The 18,998-nt window shown below is 33.1% G+C and overlaps 1 protein-coding gene across 1 annotated transcript; it reads left to right on the plus strand.

The window, feature by feature from the left end:
- The first annotated feature begins 220 nt into the window (after positions 1-220).
- LOC149558264 (toll/interleukin-1 receptor-like protein) lies at positions 221-18,592 on the plus strand. The gene is made up of 2 exons (XM_089830719.1): positions 221-351; positions 18,109-18,592. The coding sequence occupies exons 1-2, from the start codon at positions 221-223 to the stop codon at positions 18,590-18,592; spliced, it is 615 nt and encodes a 204-aa protein (XP_089686845.1).
- Positions 18,593-18,998: the final 406 nt, after the last annotated feature.

Raw genomic sequence — 18,998 nt, forward strand, 5'->3', positions numbered from 1 at the left:
TACGTGAATTTTATGATAGCGAGTTAGCGCCCATGCGCCATGTGTCCTGGTGGAACCATGTTTCATACAGCTAGCACAGTAAGGACTAAGCGATCGTCAGACCAATGGGGAAGTGCCACATGTGCTACGGCCCCAGTGATTTACAAGGGAAGAGGTTGCAGAATGACGAGTCTCCATGATCGTCAAATCAAGGCCGATCGACGGTAGGCACCATCGCGCTATGGCGGAGATGTGCGAGGGTTATGTTGGCAACACAGTGCCTTGTCGACACGCGTCCTGTCGGTGCAGTCTAGGATTGGGTTTGGCGGTTAGTGTAACCGTCACCATCATGATAGTATTCAGGGTGGCACGGTTAGTCTAGTGAAGAGTGGTCGACCGCGGGAGGACCTCCAGGTGGTGAAATAAAGAACTGTAATTGGCCCGCATGGCCTAGTTGATGCATAGGGAGCCCGGTTGACCTTTTTTCCTCGATGGATTCATGAACCAGGAGGTGAGGATAATCGATTTTGTCGTGCGATCTAATCTCCATGATCAATCTTGACCTACCAGAGTAAATGTAAAACACAGAATGACACTCCACCTACCCGTTGATCCATCTACAAGGCTAGAGCGCAGTTATGATGCCATTTTCAATCTTCTCAGGACATTATTGGTGAAAGAGATCAAATTTTCGGGAGATTTTTTCCATGATTGTCTTCCATGGTACTCAATGGCAGGTAGTTGCAGGGTCATTTCAGCCAAAAAGATCTTAGTTATGCCTGAACTATAAAGGCAGATTTTGTACATTTTGTAAGTCGACTCTCCCTGATTTTTCTCTGCTACTGCTTGCAGAATTGTAGGGTAAAATTCCCTTTGTCTCTGAGCTAGATAAACATCCTGTATCATCTCTTTTAGCCATCAACATGTATGTGTATCATTTTACCTCTCATTGACGTATTGTTGAGATTAGTGGTCTGCATAATGTACCTATCTTTGGCCTATTCAATAATATACAAGTGAAATCTTCGGTTCCTGGTGTTATTCAGTTGGTTTCCTGATCTGTATGTGGTTGTTGGTCGATATAAGTCTGAATGAATGTATGACTTTGGATGTTACCCTAGTTCTATAGTGCATATATGGGCAGAAATGAGTCTGAACACTCTGTTTTGGTGCATCACCGCCTTAGATTAGACTAGGTAGATTTGCTTTAGCGCTCTCTTTCTCCCTTTCCCTTCTGAGAATAGATAGGTGCGCCCTGATAGTAAGATGAAGCCGGTTTCTCCGGAGACTCAACCTCGCAGTTCAAGTCCCACAGCTTGGAGGTTGTTTCCATGTTTCACTAGGTTGTCCTCGCGCATAGGCCTTGGACAAGGGTGCAAACCTAAGTGACAACAGTTTTTGGCATGCCCGGTGGGACTCATATCAGAAGATTTCAGGCCTACTGGTGTCAAGAAGAAAGAATTCTAGATATAAATGCTGAAGAAGTAGTGCTGGCTTCAGTTTTTGAGCCTTTAAGAGGCTGATTCTTCAAGTACTTGGTGACTCTGAACATCAAAAAGTCTGGTTCCAGACTAGGTTTGCAGTGATTCATGCCCAGGATTGAAACAAGGGTGTCTTCTAGAGGTAAATTTCAATATCAAGAGCTTTCTCTTTCAAATCCTAGGAGAAGAAGGACTAGAACTTCATTACCACCAGTTAGGGGTAGAATAACAGTTGATATACCTATAAGATCTGTATCTACTCCCCCTACTGTTCGAACTCAGCCTAGATTGCCGTCAACACTCATCAATAGAACACTTGTTTATATGGCATAGCCAAGAGTTCATGCTTTTTCCACCTTTAACGGTGGAAGTCCTCTTTTGTTAGCCCAAAGACATGATATACCAGTATCTGCACTAAAAAGTATACCTGATTTTACTGGTGAAACTCCTATTTACCCTCTAGAGCATATCCAAGAGGTAGTGAATGTCTGCAATATTCATGGTATTACAGAAGATGATGTTGCCGTCAGACTTCTAGCCTCATCTTAAAAAGGAAAAGCATTACAGCGGTATAGAGGCTTAGCTCATGGTTCCATAACTGATTGCGATGGACTAAGAGCAGGATTATGCAAACATTTTGAGGATATGCAAATACTACATTAATTACGCCGATTTCTCATTCGTACAAGTTATGAATTTCCTTAACTTGGTAAGATGTATGACAGTTGATTGATCTCTTTTCCATTTTGGTTTCTTTCTATTTTCCAAATTTTTGAGGGCCGAGGGGAGGGTTGTGAAGAGTATTCTTAATGAGGTACTGAATGGCAAGCGAGGAACTATAATAAAAATGGCCAAATGTCTAATTAGATTGGATGTGTACAAATCTAATCTGAATCTGTGTGAGAAAAAAGCTCTGGTAATGGGCGCAGCCATTAAATGCATAGGGAGGGTTGATTTGGCCTTTGATGTGTGCGCAGATACAGTTGGGTGATCTTTAGGTAAGGTTGATCAGTTTTTAGATGATCCTGTACATGAGCTTGACGTATGTTTCAATGAAGTTGAAATGGGTTTAACAAGTTCATTGAAATGGTTGATGGATTAGGATTGATGAGTCATGTAATAATCAGTTGGCATATTTGTGTACTCCTGATACAAAGATTTTGAAAGCTTAAATTTTAAATTGTCTACGTTCGAATCAAGTTATCAATTTTGCTATTTTTGGTGAGCTGTTTTGCGCTGTGTAGATAGTATTGAATGGTTTCATTTCGTTCACTTAGAAACTAATTTCCGTTCTCATTTGAGATTTTTCGGTCTAACAGTATTGTTTATATTCTTTGCCAAATATTTTAATAACATTTTTTTTTCAGATTTCATATTTCACTGAGTGGGATCTCTGAACATCTTTCTTCCTTCCTTACAAGGAGATGAAAGTAGAAAAGATTAAAAAAAATGTTGAATGAAAAATATATGTATTTAAATGAAATACCTCCATTAAAGATCTTAAAGAGGAAATGATTTTAGCAATAACTGTGTGATTTGATTGTGTTGATACTTAAGTTTTTTATTTACATAGTTTCCTTTAATCACTTATTGATTTTTTTTTGTTAAATGAAAAAAACTTGTATAGGTACTCTCTGTAATCTGGGCAGGTGTTAAACTTTTTGGGTCACTCTTAAATATCACTTACTAAAGAAGAAATTAAGGTTAGAAATATAAGTCAACTTTGACTATTTAACACTTTTTCTTAAGAATTAGAGTTTTAGTATATGATATTTAAGCTGACTGAAATGATTATTATGCTTGATCACATTCTGAAACCTGATTCTCTTTAAGTGCATGTTCTTACAAACAACGCTGGCTGCAAATTGATTGTGTAGGTTTACAAATAAGGAGCATAGACTCCATGTTTCTATTTCATGGTCAGTTGTGATTACAAATTTATAAATATTGAATGAAATTTATCAGAAAAATGACTTTTTTGCAGTCGTTTTAAGAAACATTTATGAATTACAACATATATGGTAAAATCTATACACCATGATATTGTGAATATTATTCAGGCAGAACACAAGAATTTTCTCTGGATGCACTATGCATTTCAACACAGAGATATCCTTTTGAATATTTGTTATTAGATTTACTTATCCAGGGAAAAATAAAATAAAATTGTGTAATCACAGAAAAAGTACAAAGAGGAAAGATTTCTAAACTGGAAAGCATCACTTAGGTCCATTTGATTCATAGAAGCTGAAGGAATTGGGTTATCAGACTTCTCATTAGCAATAAAGAATAGAAAATCAAAACTTCATTATGCAGTGTAAAAAAATTTATTGGACAAGTTTTAAGAGTTTTCTTTCAACACCAAGCTTACACATAAAATATATCTTTCCACTTATCTTTGGAGTGAAACAAATACTACAAGTAAAATCACAAAAATAGGAATGAAGATTTGCAAACCCTTGATTTGGCTAAATCAAGATTTATAGAAATCTTGATTTCTACAATTTCATGAACCAAACAGACTTAAAAGGAGAGGCCTTGGTAATTAATGGCTTTCAATGGTTGTGAGGCTTGGTAATTAATTGCTTCCAATGGTTGTGATAGAAATTGTTGATTTGATACTTATATTTATTAATTTAGTATCCATACTTATTGAGTTATTGTCCAATTCCGTTGACAACATTGCACCAATGGTTGTGAACTCAAAGTTGTTGGTACAATGATGACTACTCATAATTGAATGAAACATTCCTTTAGTTGTATGAAGTAATCAATGATGTGATACTGCATGAGTTGTGTAAATATGTGTATCATATTTGTACAACCGTTGCTCTCACTTTTTATTAGGGTTGTTTTAGACAACTTGACAAAAAAAATACTGATATAGCATCATAATAATGACAGATACTTAAAACCTTAATTATAAGCATACAACTTATCAACTTATAAGCTACTAGTGATTTGAAATTTTCATTCAAAATTTTGATAATTTTAATAAGACAAAGTTGAGATATTCAAATAGTGAATAACATTATTTCTTACAAACTTCAATTCAACAAAGAAGTGGCAATGCACTCCAAACTCCACCCCAAGCTCCAATTGACACATTGCAACTGATCGAAACTGTTTAGCTTCTTCCGTACAATGAAAATGTGACCTGGTAATTCTTCTATAAGATCTATTCGTTTTGAGTCACATCTAGACATAGGCATAGACTTATACTCTCACACTGCTTTTCAACAATTCATCGATGCCCTGCAATTTTCACTATGGTCTATGATAATTATATTGTACTAATTAATCTGCTTCCTATCGCTTCCTCATTTGTGATTGGTCCTCATTTTAATTTTCTTGCTATGGCTTCCAAATTTGTGATTAGCCCTCGCTATTTTGATTGGTCCTCGCTGTTTTAACTAGTGGTTTATTTGATTTTCCAGTTAAGGAATTCCGCCCACCTATTTTATCTGCGATTCCACATGTTGCATACATATTCTTCTCAAAGTGTTTATTGGTGCTACCAACAACACGGGTGGAATTTCTAAACCAGTTTACGCATTCCTCTAAGAATAAATGTCTTTGCTCTCCTTCTTCCGCTTGGATTTTTATCTATTTCAAAATCCACCTGCGACCTTATATCAGAAGGGGCTATGTCTCAGTTCCTCTCCCAGTTCTACGTCTGAGAGGGATTGCTCCATTTAGACGTCTGAGTGTAGATGGCTAACCAAGCTTCAATTCTTTTACCTTGTTTCCTATGTCCGATAGATTGTGAAAATTCTATCTTCTTGAGTCAAAAACAAGTTTACGTGGTGCCAAAAGGGAGCAATCCATCCGCCGGTGCCATATTAGGAAAATGACGGACGTCTCAGTCAACTGTGGGAGCGTCAACGATATAATCAGATATTTTGATCAAATACTCCTTAGATATGTTAAATTGTGAGATCATCAATGAAAGATTTATCTTGTGGAATGGCCTGCAGATCATCTTACAAAGTGCCTAGAAGAAATGAGAATCTCAAATCTAATGAAATCCGCTGATCAAACCAATGCTATCTCATGGATTGCATGATTATAACATGTCGCGTGGATAATGAGGTTGGAAAAATTATTTAATTTACAGTATTCACTGACAAGGCTTGGAATATTGTTAAGGATATATGTAATGGCCAATGTTTTCCTATTGGTTTGCGCAAAACTAAAGCACATGCGGAATGCAGGAGGAGTAACATGGCATAATTTGCCTCAAGATAGTGTTTTGAAGAAGATACCCGCGGTACTCTCCACGCTAGTACCCGTCTCCTTCTATGCCTTAGCCGCCTCTTAATGTGAGGAAGTTGCAGATAAGTATGTAAACCTGTAATAGTTCAAACAATATGAAGATGAAGGTTGTGCTGCAAGTGTTTGACAGAATGCATACCGTGTGTCATACCATGGAATGTGAGGAGTGAGTTAATTACTATTGAATTGGAACTATGGCAACCATGGGACTGTTTGTAACAATGAATGTCATAGAGGAGTTGCGCTGTCTCCATGAGGATATTTCATGTAAACAACATGTATGAACATATATTCAAAGCACGCGGTTTGGAAAGTAGAGCTGCTAAAACACAAAATGCATGTTCACAATTAGAATATACTTAGAAGCATTCACCAGAGATCACACGCACAAGAAATGCACGGTGATGTTGTATTATCACGGGTCAGATGAAGCATATCCGTGGATCCAAACAAAGCTTCTATGAGAGAGGGGCTATTACTTGAGCACAAAATCTTATGTGGAATTTTTTTTTTTAAATTTCAATTTTTTTTATAGTCGTTTATTTGGCAAGTTGTATAACTAAGGTTTCAAGCCTACATCATCAATTATAATGCCACATTAGCGCATTTTTTGCCAAATTGTCCAAAACAACCCAAATAAAAAGTAAGACCAATAGTCATGCAACATTCTTACTCAGTTGATGTGGCATCATATCATTGGTTGCTTTTTATAATTAAGGATACATTTCATTCACTTAGGTTAGTTATTATTGTATTAACAATTTTAAAGTCACAATTAGTGGTACAATATTGTCAAAAAAGTCAGACTTTAAGATAATAAATATGGATATTAAATCATTAAGTGTGGGTATCAAATGAACAACTCCTACCACAACTATTGGAACGTGATCAAGTACTTGGTTCTCTTCCTTATATGAGCTTCCTAAAAAAAGGTCATGAAGAGAAGTGAGTTGATAAGCACTGGCCACCTTCAACATCACGGACTAAGGAGAAAATTAAGTTTGGGAAATAAGTCAACTTTTATTATTTAATACTTTTAATATTAGAATGAAACTTTGTATGTGATATTCAAACCATCCTACAACTATGATAAGCATAGAACTGCTTAAAATGCCCCTCTGTCATAGAGGAGTTACGCGGGCTTTGATGATAAATTTTGGGTTGCTGAAATGCACCAAATTATGCAAAGGTGACCATATCAGCTGAATAGGAATCTAGTGTTGCGGTTCAAGATGGAATTGGGAGGGAGGTGCATGTGAACTGCTTGAAGGAATGCCATTGAAACATGATAGGTATTCCACAAAATGATGAATGCGGATATGCCAATGGAATCAAAGAACGATAGTTGATATGGATATGATATGTATACACACAAGTTTAGGCTTCATTTTCAAATTTAAATTTTTGCGTATATCAAAATAAACATGTGAGGAGATAATTAAAGAATGCCTTTTTCCTGTGAAAGGTTGGAAATGAACTTTATGATGCAAATCTTTGGATCTCTTGATCTCTAAGTTCACGTATGTCCTTTTCCTCTTCTTTCCTTCTTGATTTACCAAGTTCTCCCTTGATGAGGTCTGTAATATTTTTTCTATTCAAAGTTTTGCTATAGTTTAGGCTTAATATTTTTTTGTGTATTCAATTATCCAGAAACTCCTTATGCACAGGGTTTTAACATGATTGCATTAGTTCATGCAGTTGCAACTAGAATCTCTAAACAAGGTTCAAATATTAATTAAATCATTTCAATTATTTATTTTGAGAAAATCCATGAAACAAAATCTTCACATAAGAAACACATTAATTATATATATCATAACGTATCTTATGCAAAATAGTGTTACATATCCTATCACTAACATAAATCCATGTACAAAATTTTCCAATCATGTTACCAGGGTGACACTACAATACTCATAATCATAATAATTTATAGCCATTCAAGAATCTCAATATGCAAATAAACAAGTAATTATACTAAAATTGCCTCTTCGGTCAAAATAATCACGACATAGAATGCAAACATGTGAGACACTAAATCTTCCCCCACTAGGTATAGGATTACTCCTAGAAGCCTATACAAAGATATGGGTACACATCTATCAACTATGTGACATCCTCTCATGTAGAAGAAGTCTCATCATTTATATCTTATTGGATCATAATCTACTATATATTCGACCCTAACCTGCTATATATCATCACCTATGAGGGTTATACTCTAATGTTGAAAAATACTTATGGGCCCCAAAAATGGTTTACATTCTCCATCTACAAAGCACCTCAATTAAGAACATGCATCACATCAAGAATATACTATCTCAACAGAGAAACATGAGAAACACCATGGTTGTGTAATAACATAGGTGGAAATATCAAGTATTAGTAAAAAGACCAATCGTTTATAAGATATCAAAAGGTATAATAAAATGTAGTATTATCTTAGAGCCTTTCTCATATTGGATGGGGCTCTTTTTTCGATGAACTCTTAGAAACACTAGTTCACCAAAAAAAATTGACGATCAAGCCTATAATCATCTACATAAGTCATTTGTGAATATTCTTGAAAAGTAACCATAGTCTCTATAATAAAAACAACCTAAAGCTCAAAATCCTGAAGCACCTAAGGACAAAAGACTAGTCAATCCTCCAACTGATCAAAACTCAAAGGAGTATGATATGGTTTACCATAAAAAGCCAAAAAAGTTGACATGCCAAGAGAATTATGGTACCTATTATAATAGAAAAACATGAGGAACAATAAATTAAATATTCCAGCTCTCCAATCCTTATCTTTTATGCTTTTTGATTGATTCAAAACATCAACTATGTTAGCCTTAAAAAATTATTATTGGACACAAACTATTAATCTTCTAAAACTCAGTCATCACTATGTTCTTTCGCTTAGTCATCAATAGGTAGATAAATATCTACTATTTTGTTTTGCTCGGCTTACATCGGCTTGCTTGGTCATCACTATACCTAGTTCTCTTCTTCATCTTGCTTGGCCATAACTATCACTCACCTAATAATATTTTCTCAAATATATCTTGAGATTCTTTGAAATCCTAATCTCCACATCTTCAGAGAGATCATTGACCACCCTAGTGTTCAATCTTCTTGGAGGCATATACAAAGATTTTTGTAAACTCTCTACAAATAATCCACCTTGGATCAACCAAATCCAATCTTCACTCTGATACCACCTGACATAGTACAAGGCATGAGAATCCACAAAGGAGATGTCTGAGCCCCTAACAATTAACCAAACAATAGAAGAATAATAGTAACACACATATTTAGATCTAGAAAAACACCAATTCTCATAATATAATCATAAGATTTTCATTCAACATGCCCGACTATAAGGCCTTCCAGGTTACAACCAAATACATCAGTAATTACAACAATAGTTTTGCATGACCTTGCAAGATCCAAACCCTAGCTAGCCCATATTGGCAATCTAGTAGGAAGCCTCAAAAGTAATCTAAACTTATGATCACAAGCCACCAAACAACCTCCTTGTTTCCTAAACCCTACCTACTACATTTGATAACAAACTTAGCTTCTCTCAATTACTCCACGTTGAACTAAATAATGACATTTTTTTGTAAATTGGGTTTGTGCATTAAATATTGGTGTCAAAGTGTTATTTTCATGTGTGAATGTGATGGTTATGCATGCTATATTTTTAGAATATTTTATCTACTGGAAGTCGACACATATAGGAAACAAAGAGATAAGTAACTACATGAAAAGTTTATTTGCTAATGATATGCTATATAGACTAGGTGGGTATCTGAGACTGGTTAATCTGTTAGAAATTAATGAAAGTCAAATTGGTACATCTGAACCTAAGGATAACATATTCACCCCCACCCCCCCCCCTCAATTATTTTAAATCATTATAAAAATATTTCTTACGGCAGTGCATATATTTAGAAGAGAAAGACGTATAATATTTTGGCACATCTCTTTAAACAAATGGAATATATGTTTAATGAAGATAGAAAAGCGGTTGATAGTAGGATGCATGCAGAGTTCCGCATCTACTCAGTATTGTTGTACTTTTAAGTAACATGCATGTGCATTTTTTCTAGAACACGTGAAAAACTATATAAAGATTCTATGAATTGAAATCTACAATTTATGGACACCTCTTTGATCATCTTAACCGAAAAGCTCAAGGTCAAGATCTCAAGGTGCTTCTCATTCACAGCGATTCAATTCCAAAAAACTATTCAGACTCAAGAAAAAATGCATCCTAGCGAAAGATAACTCAAAACAACACACCCAAAAATATTTGCCATAACGGAGAATTACGACATAAGATTTCAAGTAGATCATGCATTTACATACACACAAGTTTAGGCTTCATTTTCAAATTTAAATTTTTGTGTATATCAAAATAAACATGTGAGGAGATAATTAAAGAATGCCTTTTTCCTGTGAAAGGTTGGAAATGAACTTTATGATGCAAATCTCTAGATCTCTTGATCTCTATGTTCATGTATGTCCGTTTCCTCTTCTTTCCTTCTTGATTTACCAAGTTCTCCCTTGATGAGGTCTGTAATATTTTTTCTATTCAAAGTTTTGCTATAGTTTTGGCTTAATATTTTTTTGTGTATTCAATTACCCAGAAACTCCTTATCCATAGGGTTTCAACATGGTTGCATTAGTTCATGAAGTTGAAACTAGAATCTCTAAACAAGGTTCAAATATTAATTAAATCATTTCAATTATTTATTTTGAGAAAATCTTTGAAACAAAATCTTCACATAAGAAACACATTAATTATATATATCATAACGTATCTTATGCAAAATAGTGTTACATATCCTATCACTAACATAAATCCATGTACAAAATCTTCAAATTATGTTACCAGGGTGACACTACAATACTCATAATCATAATAATTTATAGCCATTCAAGAATCTCAATATGGAAATGAACAAGTAATTATAAGAAAATTGCCTCTTGGGTCAAAATAATCACGACATAGAATGCAAACATGTGAGACATTAAATCTTCCGCACTAGGTATAGGATTACTCCTAGAAGCCTATACAAAGATATGGGTACACATCTATCAACTATGTGACATCCTCGCATGTAGAAGAGGATTCATCATTTATATCTTACTGGATCATAATCTACTATATATTCGACCCTAACCTACTATATATCATCACCTATGAGGGTTATAATCTAATGTTGAAGAATACTAATGGGCCCCAAAAATGGTTTACATTCTCCATCTACAAAGCACCTCAATTAAGAACATGCATCACATCAAGAATATACTATCTCTACATAGAAACATGAGAAACACCATGGTTGTATAATAACATAGGTGGAAATATCAAGTATTAGACAAAAGACCAATTGTCTATAAGATATCAAAAGGTATAATAAAATGTAGTATTATCTTAGAGCCTTTCTCGAATTGGATGGGGCTCTTGTTTTGATGAACTCTTAGAAACACTAGTTCACCAAAAAAAATTGATGATCAAGCCTATAATCATCTACATAAGTCATTTGTGAATATTCTTGAAAAGTAACCATACTCTCTATAATAAAAACAACCTAAAGCTCAAAATTTTGAAGCACGTAAGGACAAAAGACTACTCAATCCTCCAACTGATCAAAAATCAAAGGAGTATGATATGGTTTACCATAAAAAGCCAAAAAATTTGACATGCCAAGAGAATTATGGTACCTATTATAATAGAAAAACATGAGGAACAATACATTAAATATTCCAGCTCTTCAATTCTTATCTTTTATGCTTTTTGATTGATTCAAAACATCAACTATGTTAGCCTTAAAAAATTATTATCGAAGACAAACTATTAATCTTCTAAAACTCAGTCATCATTATGTTCTTTTGCTTAGTCATCAATAGGTAGATAAATATCTACTATTTTTTTTTGCTCGACTTACATCGGCCTTCTTGGTCATCACTATACCCAGTTCTCTTCTTCATCTTGCTTGGCCATAACTATCACTCACCTAATAATATTTTCTCGAATATATCTTGAGTTTCTTAATCTTCTTCTTAAAATTCTTCATTGACCTAGTAAAATTGTACTCAGTCAAGCTTAGTGTTTTACTCAATACGTCATCTTTCATCAACCCAAAGTAGGTCAACATGGTTCCCAATGATTGATTAAATATATTAAATGAAACTCACAAGTCACCTCTCAAAGAAAAACCAAACAAAAAACTCAATGAACAAAGGACCTAAGCATTACCAAATAGACAAGCCAAGTCACTAAACACACTCAGTGAAAGAAGTAAATAGTGAGTTGAAGAAAAAAGCAAAGGATCACTTGGTGAACATATGTACCAAGAAAAATCAACTTGGTAATAGAAGGTAGAAGTATCCACCAAATCAAAAGGTACAATGGATACTGAGTAGTAACTAAGAAACTTCAATTCAAATGAGTAGGATAATTAAAAAATCCAAGATACTCCTACATCATTACCATACTTTTCATGTGAAAACTGGCCCATTTATATACCCATCAAAACATTTTATTGAATCTACTTTAATGATTAAAAATATGTGGCATATTTGCAAATTCAATTATTCAAAATTTCAAATTTAGGGTGAACATCTAGAACTTCATCCCTACATTGTCAAGTAATTGAATTGACAGGGCAATTCAATTCATTAGGCAAAATGCCTCAAATTTGTAACTTATCCTATACTTTGTGATATGAACTTTTATTCACATTTCTTAACCATAACATCTGCTAACCACGACGCTAAGTGAGGAAAGCATACCAACATCATATTAAAACATGATGCTAACTACAATAAAAATTATGGTGAATCAAACATACTCTCTTAAGCTCGCTAAAAAGATAAAGTTGTATACTTGTAAATTTTTTGTTATATACTTAGTCATTTTCATACTTAACCAAAATCAAAACTTGACTTTTACTTCAAGTGATCTCACTAGATGAAAATATTTTCTTAAATGAAAACACTCATGTTCTTATACCTAGTCACTTGCCAACACTTTCCACCATGTCACATGATTCATTTTCCACCTGAAACATATGCATTCATTTTTAGATTTTGTGATTTTTCCTAAGCTCTTGGAAGGCTATTCTTTTCACCACGATATTTTTTCTTCCTTTCAGACATTTAAACCAATTTCCAAAAAACATTATCTAGACTAAGTTGACCAAGTCAACCTTTTCTTCGAAAAAGTCAACTAGGTTGGCTTTGTCCTTGGTTTTTAGGGAAAATCTTAGCCTAAGCTCTAATGGAAAAATTTTCTTCCAAGGTTTGGAATCACAATCCACCTTTACAAAACTTGAGCCCGAAAATGTCTATAAAAGAAATCCACTCCTCTCATTTTTATAGTCCATGATCTTTCATGCAAGAAACTTGTGATCAAGAAGCAAGTTTTTACCCATCCATTGTGCATTCAAGATATTCAAGTGCAAGCAAGCATCTATTATCAAGCATTTAATTCCATTGAGAGTTCAAGTGCAAGGAAAAATCAACAAGCCTTAATCCCTAGATGTATTCAAGGTGTTTCCTTTCATAGGTCTTTCTTCTTTCCCCATTTAAGGTCAAGCAAAGTAGTTTTCTACTAAAGAAGGAGATATACATTCATCCACAAAATCTTCTTCTCCCTCAATCCAACATTGTAGAAAATGAGTTTTATTTATCTTGGATGGATTAATTGAATAAATTTTATGGATACTCTCCCATTGGTTTCATGCTTGGTTTCCTACCGGTTTCTAATAATTTTTGGGCTTTAACAATGTGTGCTAATTTCATTCTCCACTTTTTGGTTTTCTCTACTTCAAGGTTGTAATCCTCATATCTTGTATATAACTACATATGATTTCATTTTATAATTTTTAATCATTTATCAAGGGTAATTTATTAGAAATTGTATTATTTATATATAATTTTTGGATCAATATAACTATTGAGATTTCATAGAGAATCTATTAATCTCTCTCTTTTAGGATAGCTATTTGATTGCATATAATCTTTGATATTTATAGGTTTTAAAAATAGACTTCAACATATTTCTCACCAATCTCATCCTACAATGTTTTTAGATTTAACATTTTAACATTTATATATTATATTCATCCATATCATCTTTGATTCACTTTGAAACCATCCACTTAAGCCTATTTATTCTTTGAAGAGGTCATCACGATACAAAACAAGAGTTGCGTTGATGTAGCATGAGTCCTTACCTTCTATTAAAAAGAAGATGGATTTGTAAAATTAATGCTATGGTTTAAATTTCATGTTGCAACATTCTTACCGCTTGCAAAGTTTTCATCATATCAGCATCTTCAATTCTCTACTTTCTATGCAAATGTCAATCTATTAGCATTGTTCTTGCCTGTGCTTTGAATTATTTGACATAAGAAAGAGGAGATGCTACCCACAAAATTAAAGGCTTCTTCTATGTTTTCCCCACTACCTTTTTTCTCACTTTCCCGATCTGTAGTTGAATGGTAATATTTGGTACACTTCTTCCATGCCTAGAATTAGATGGAGAAATCTAATTATTTCTTCCCTACTTTATCTTCATACAATTCATGTTAATGATCACTAAACTATTCTCTCATAGCTTGAATTATATTGTTAATGTAGTAAAGCAAGTGATTCCTTGCAATGGATTTAAATGTATTTCTGATAAATGCAGCCTCGTTCATCCTTCCTGAGTAATGACAAGGAAGAGATATAAGTTAAGTGTATTATTATTTAAATAAATGCTAGATTAAGAATTCATTAGATTTTTTTTGGTGCAAAATCGTGCAATTATTTGAATCAAATTATAGCTACCTAATCTTCTAAAATTTGTCTCTCTAGCCCTTTAAACTGCTCATTTGTGTTATTTTGGCATTGAACCTAGGAGCTAAATACTTATTTGCACATATCATATTTTTTTAGGTTTAAAAAAAATAGATTTCAAAGCTCTAAGTTTGAACAGTGAAGTTTAAACATAGTTCACAACATGCCATATATCTGAAAATTTATGATGAACAATATCTCTACGAGTTTGATTATAAATTCTTCTCTGAATATCTTTTATTTGATTCAAATAGATAAATTCTTCTCTAAACATCTTTTATTACAATGTTTGGCATAGTTTAATGAACTTAAAATCAATTTTAATTTTCATAACCCTAATTTTTAAAAATGATTTACTAAAGTAAAATCATACAAGAAGAGGATAACAATGTATAAAAACTAGTTAATTAAAATCTTTCACCTGTAATTTAGCCGCTCATTCACAAAATACATGTGAGAGTTTCCACTCAAGAAAACTCCTGCTTCCTTGCCTAGGGATAACATCGTAAACATTAGTTTCAAAATGAATAACTGCAGTATGAATTGCAAATGCCTAACAGTTCCAGCAGAAGAAACAAGTGCTTTGCCTGGTCATTTCTACATATGAGCCAACTATTAGGTGAAGCTAGGTAGTTAAACCTAGTGCTATGAATGGTAGCTACAAAAAGCTCCCATCGTTCCTGCTATTCTATGCTCACAACCAAATGAACTCAAAAATACAAGTCACTAAATTATATTAGAGATCATCAATGCAAAATGGCACATAATAGTCAAGGCTTACACTACTAGTTGCCAGGTTTTCTAACCTTACTAACTATCTCCCACTTGCTACAATTGTTTTCTTCAATTTTCAATATAAAAATGAAAAAGACTACAAGGAAAAGTTACCTCAGTCAATGGAAAAATAAAATCTAAAATCTAAAATTCCTTCTAATAGAAAAATGGAGAAAAAGATATGTTAAATTATTTTCGCACAGTTTTTGAAACATATATAAATAGAAAAATGCAATGGAGAACATAAGTTTTGGTGCAGTTGCATCTAAGTTTAAATAACATAAATTAGGCATTATAGATATGATATAATTATTTTCCTTGAATTTAAAGAGAACATACTAAGCATTAATTAGTAATATCTATTTAGTTTATAATTTTGAGTATTGAGAATATAAATAGAAATAAGCACCTCTTCTATTTTGTAAAGAAGCAGACGTTTGGATTTTGAAAGTAGAGCTGCAATGTTTCTCTAATATCTGGCCATCCCATGGACTTTGGTGGTTGTCTGCTTCCTCTACTGGTGCTTGTAGTGTCCATACCCCAGCACTCACTAGAAGTTACTTTACAAAAATCACTCACTGGAAATTACTTTAAAAGACTCTTGCATTTGAAGAAACCATTGGCATGAAGATCAATGCAATAAATTCATCCATTGACATCCACCTCAAAACATGCAACCAAATCAAATCAATATGTTTTTCATGCTATGACACGTTACAAATGCCCTAGATAGACATGTGGGCAACCATAGAAATTTAACAATCTAAGAAATGGAGAAATGAAAATCTCGAAGCCATCTATAAAATTTCACTTGATGTAAAATGTCAAAGATCATCTGGGACATGTGGACCATCTACAAGATGGGAGTTGGTAGCCCAAAAAAATTCATATAATATCTCAATGAAAAAATGAAAAAGACTACAGAGAAAAATACAAACAATCAATTAGAAAGAAGAAATAAAAAATTTAAGTACCACTTTAATACAAAAATCAATCAATTTTGATTCTTTGACATAAATAAATCAATCAATGTTAGTGCCAAGATCTCAAAACTTGGAACATACAATTACCAACACCATCCCACCAATTGTCTAAATTTATTATCTTTGAAACAATGTTTCTTCTTTCAAATATACTATCATTTGAGAAAGGGGTTAAAAATGAAAACATCTAAAGTTGACAATATTGTAACATATTGAATTATAGAATTTCAATATAACTTTTTACACTAACAATATCATCACCCTAACTTAATATTTATATAAATAATTTCAATGCTAAGTAAGTAGATAAATTATCTTTTCTTAAAAAAATTTCCATTCAATATTCCTCCATCATCATCAAATTTCCATTATAATATTTTCATACAACACTTTATAATAATTAGTAAAATATTTTATTTGATTAATTGATCTAAAATGTCAAATTTTGTTTCAATTCCACCAGTAAGACAAATTATGTTATATTTAAATGAGAAAATAAGAAAATATCATTCTTCCAATAATTCGGAAAAGCTTAGCAAGCTTAAGCAATCTAATTAGAAATTAAATCAATTTTATATCTTATTCCTTTATTCAAACAAGAATCTTTATATCTTTCCTCACTAGATCTCAAGAATCCATCCTTTTAGCTTATAATAATACTTTCTAAGCTTGACCTAACTCATACCATTCAATCCTAATCATCCACTATAATCAAATATTACCAACCATTCACATTCAAGAACACATTCATTCATTCATTAAGGTGATTCTTCAATTATAAAGTAAATATTGTTATTTGATAGTTTTATACTGTATTCAAAACGATACTCAGATTTTAAACTAAATGTTTGATTTTTTTTAATTGCTTAATGTTTGATTTTAAATTTTATAAATGAACTAAATTTATTCTTTCAAATACAGATGTAAATCAAGTATCTTTGATATGAAAAAATTGCTCTTTTAATTATAATGTGATTTTAAATAGAAATTGATACAAAAAACCTAGAATCAACCATAACCTAACACATTTAGTATATAATTTTAATATGACTTTGACACTTTGACAATATCCTAAATCTATAATAACATTTATAAAATGTTAAACATAATTCTTAGCTAAATTATGTTTATTTGAAATAATGTGTCAATATTTTTCTATTATCAAATTAATTAAACCGGTCGTATTTTTTAATTTTACTTACTTCCAAAAATCTCATCTAATAATTATTATTTAAATATTAAAATGTCAAATCTTCATCTAATTCCATTAATAAGATGCACTGTATTCTTATATATTAAGCCTAAGTACTTCCATTCAATGTCAAACCAATTTTATATCTTACCCATCTATTCAAAGAATACTCTCAATCAATCTCTTTAACCGTTTAACGCAACCCTCAATGTAAATCATCCTATTCAGTCTTAGCCGTTGATTCTAATAAAATCTCAACCCTCTCTTCTATCATTTACGTATTTATAAGTCAACTCTTCTCTTCAACGAACTAAAGAGGAGAAGAAAAGCACATCCATTTGATAAGGTGATTCTTCAATTAGTAATTAAATCTTGTTATCTAATCTCCTGTATTACTGTATGTATCTAAAATGGTACTTAAATCTAACTGTTGATACAGTTTTAATGTAATGCTATCAATTTTCTGCAATCTGCACTTTTCTTATCGTTGTTTCTAAATTTGATTGATCCTTTTATCATGCTTCGTAAACCATCTGTTCAAAGTTTATTTTTAGGACTCTAAATTTTGTATATGCACTAGGCACTTTACAGCTGCAACGATGACAAACAGAGATCCATGTGACAGATTTATTAATCATCGTAGCCCCAACGTGAAACATTCAATCGCCAGCACAATTTACTATACTCTTAATGCCGTTGGATTACGCCCTTTCCTTGATGCACACACACTTCTCCCCGGCCAGTGCATACCATCAGGAATACAAAATGCTATCAGAAGTGCTTCTCTTCATATTGCTATTTTCTCCCCCAGCTATGCCCAATCCGTCTGGTGCTTAGAGGAGCTGGTATATATTATCAGGCACACTAACACTCAAATCATTCCTATATTCTACCATGTTAAGCCTGCTGACCTCCGATTGATTGTTAATGGAAAAGGAGTCTATGCAGAAGCATTTTCAGAGCATCACAGAAAGGGAAGATTTCCCTGGAAAAGGATTGAGGAATGGAAATGGCCTCTTTATGAGGCTTCATTTATCTCTGGCCACGAAGATCATGACAATTAGTGAGTACCAAATCAATACTACATTAATTACGCTGATTTCTCATTCGTACAATTTATGAATTTCCTTAACTTGGTAAGATGTATGACAGTTGACTGATCTCTTTTCCATTTTGGTTTCTTTCTATTTTCCAAACTTTTGAGGGCCTAGGGGAGGGTTGTGAAGAGTATTCTCGATGAGACGCTGAATGGCAAGCGAGGAACTGTAATAAAAATGGCCAAATGTCTAATTAGATTGGATGAGTACAAATCTAATCTGAATCTGTGTGAGAAAAAAGCTCTGGTAATGGGCGCAACCATTAAATGCATAGGGAGGGTTGATTTAGCCATTGATGTGTGCGCAGATACAGTTGGGTGATCTTTAGGTAAGGTTGATCAGTTTTTAGATGATCGTGTACGTGAGCTTGACG

This window comes from Cupressus sempervirens, chromosome 5 (genome assembly GCF_028749045.1).
Source record: "Cupressus sempervirens isolate cs-2001-9-10 chromosome 5, ASM2874904v1, whole genome shotgun sequence".
Lineage (NCBI taxonomy): Eukaryota > Viridiplantae > Streptophyta > Pinopsida > Cupressales > Cupressaceae > Cupressus > Cupressus sempervirens.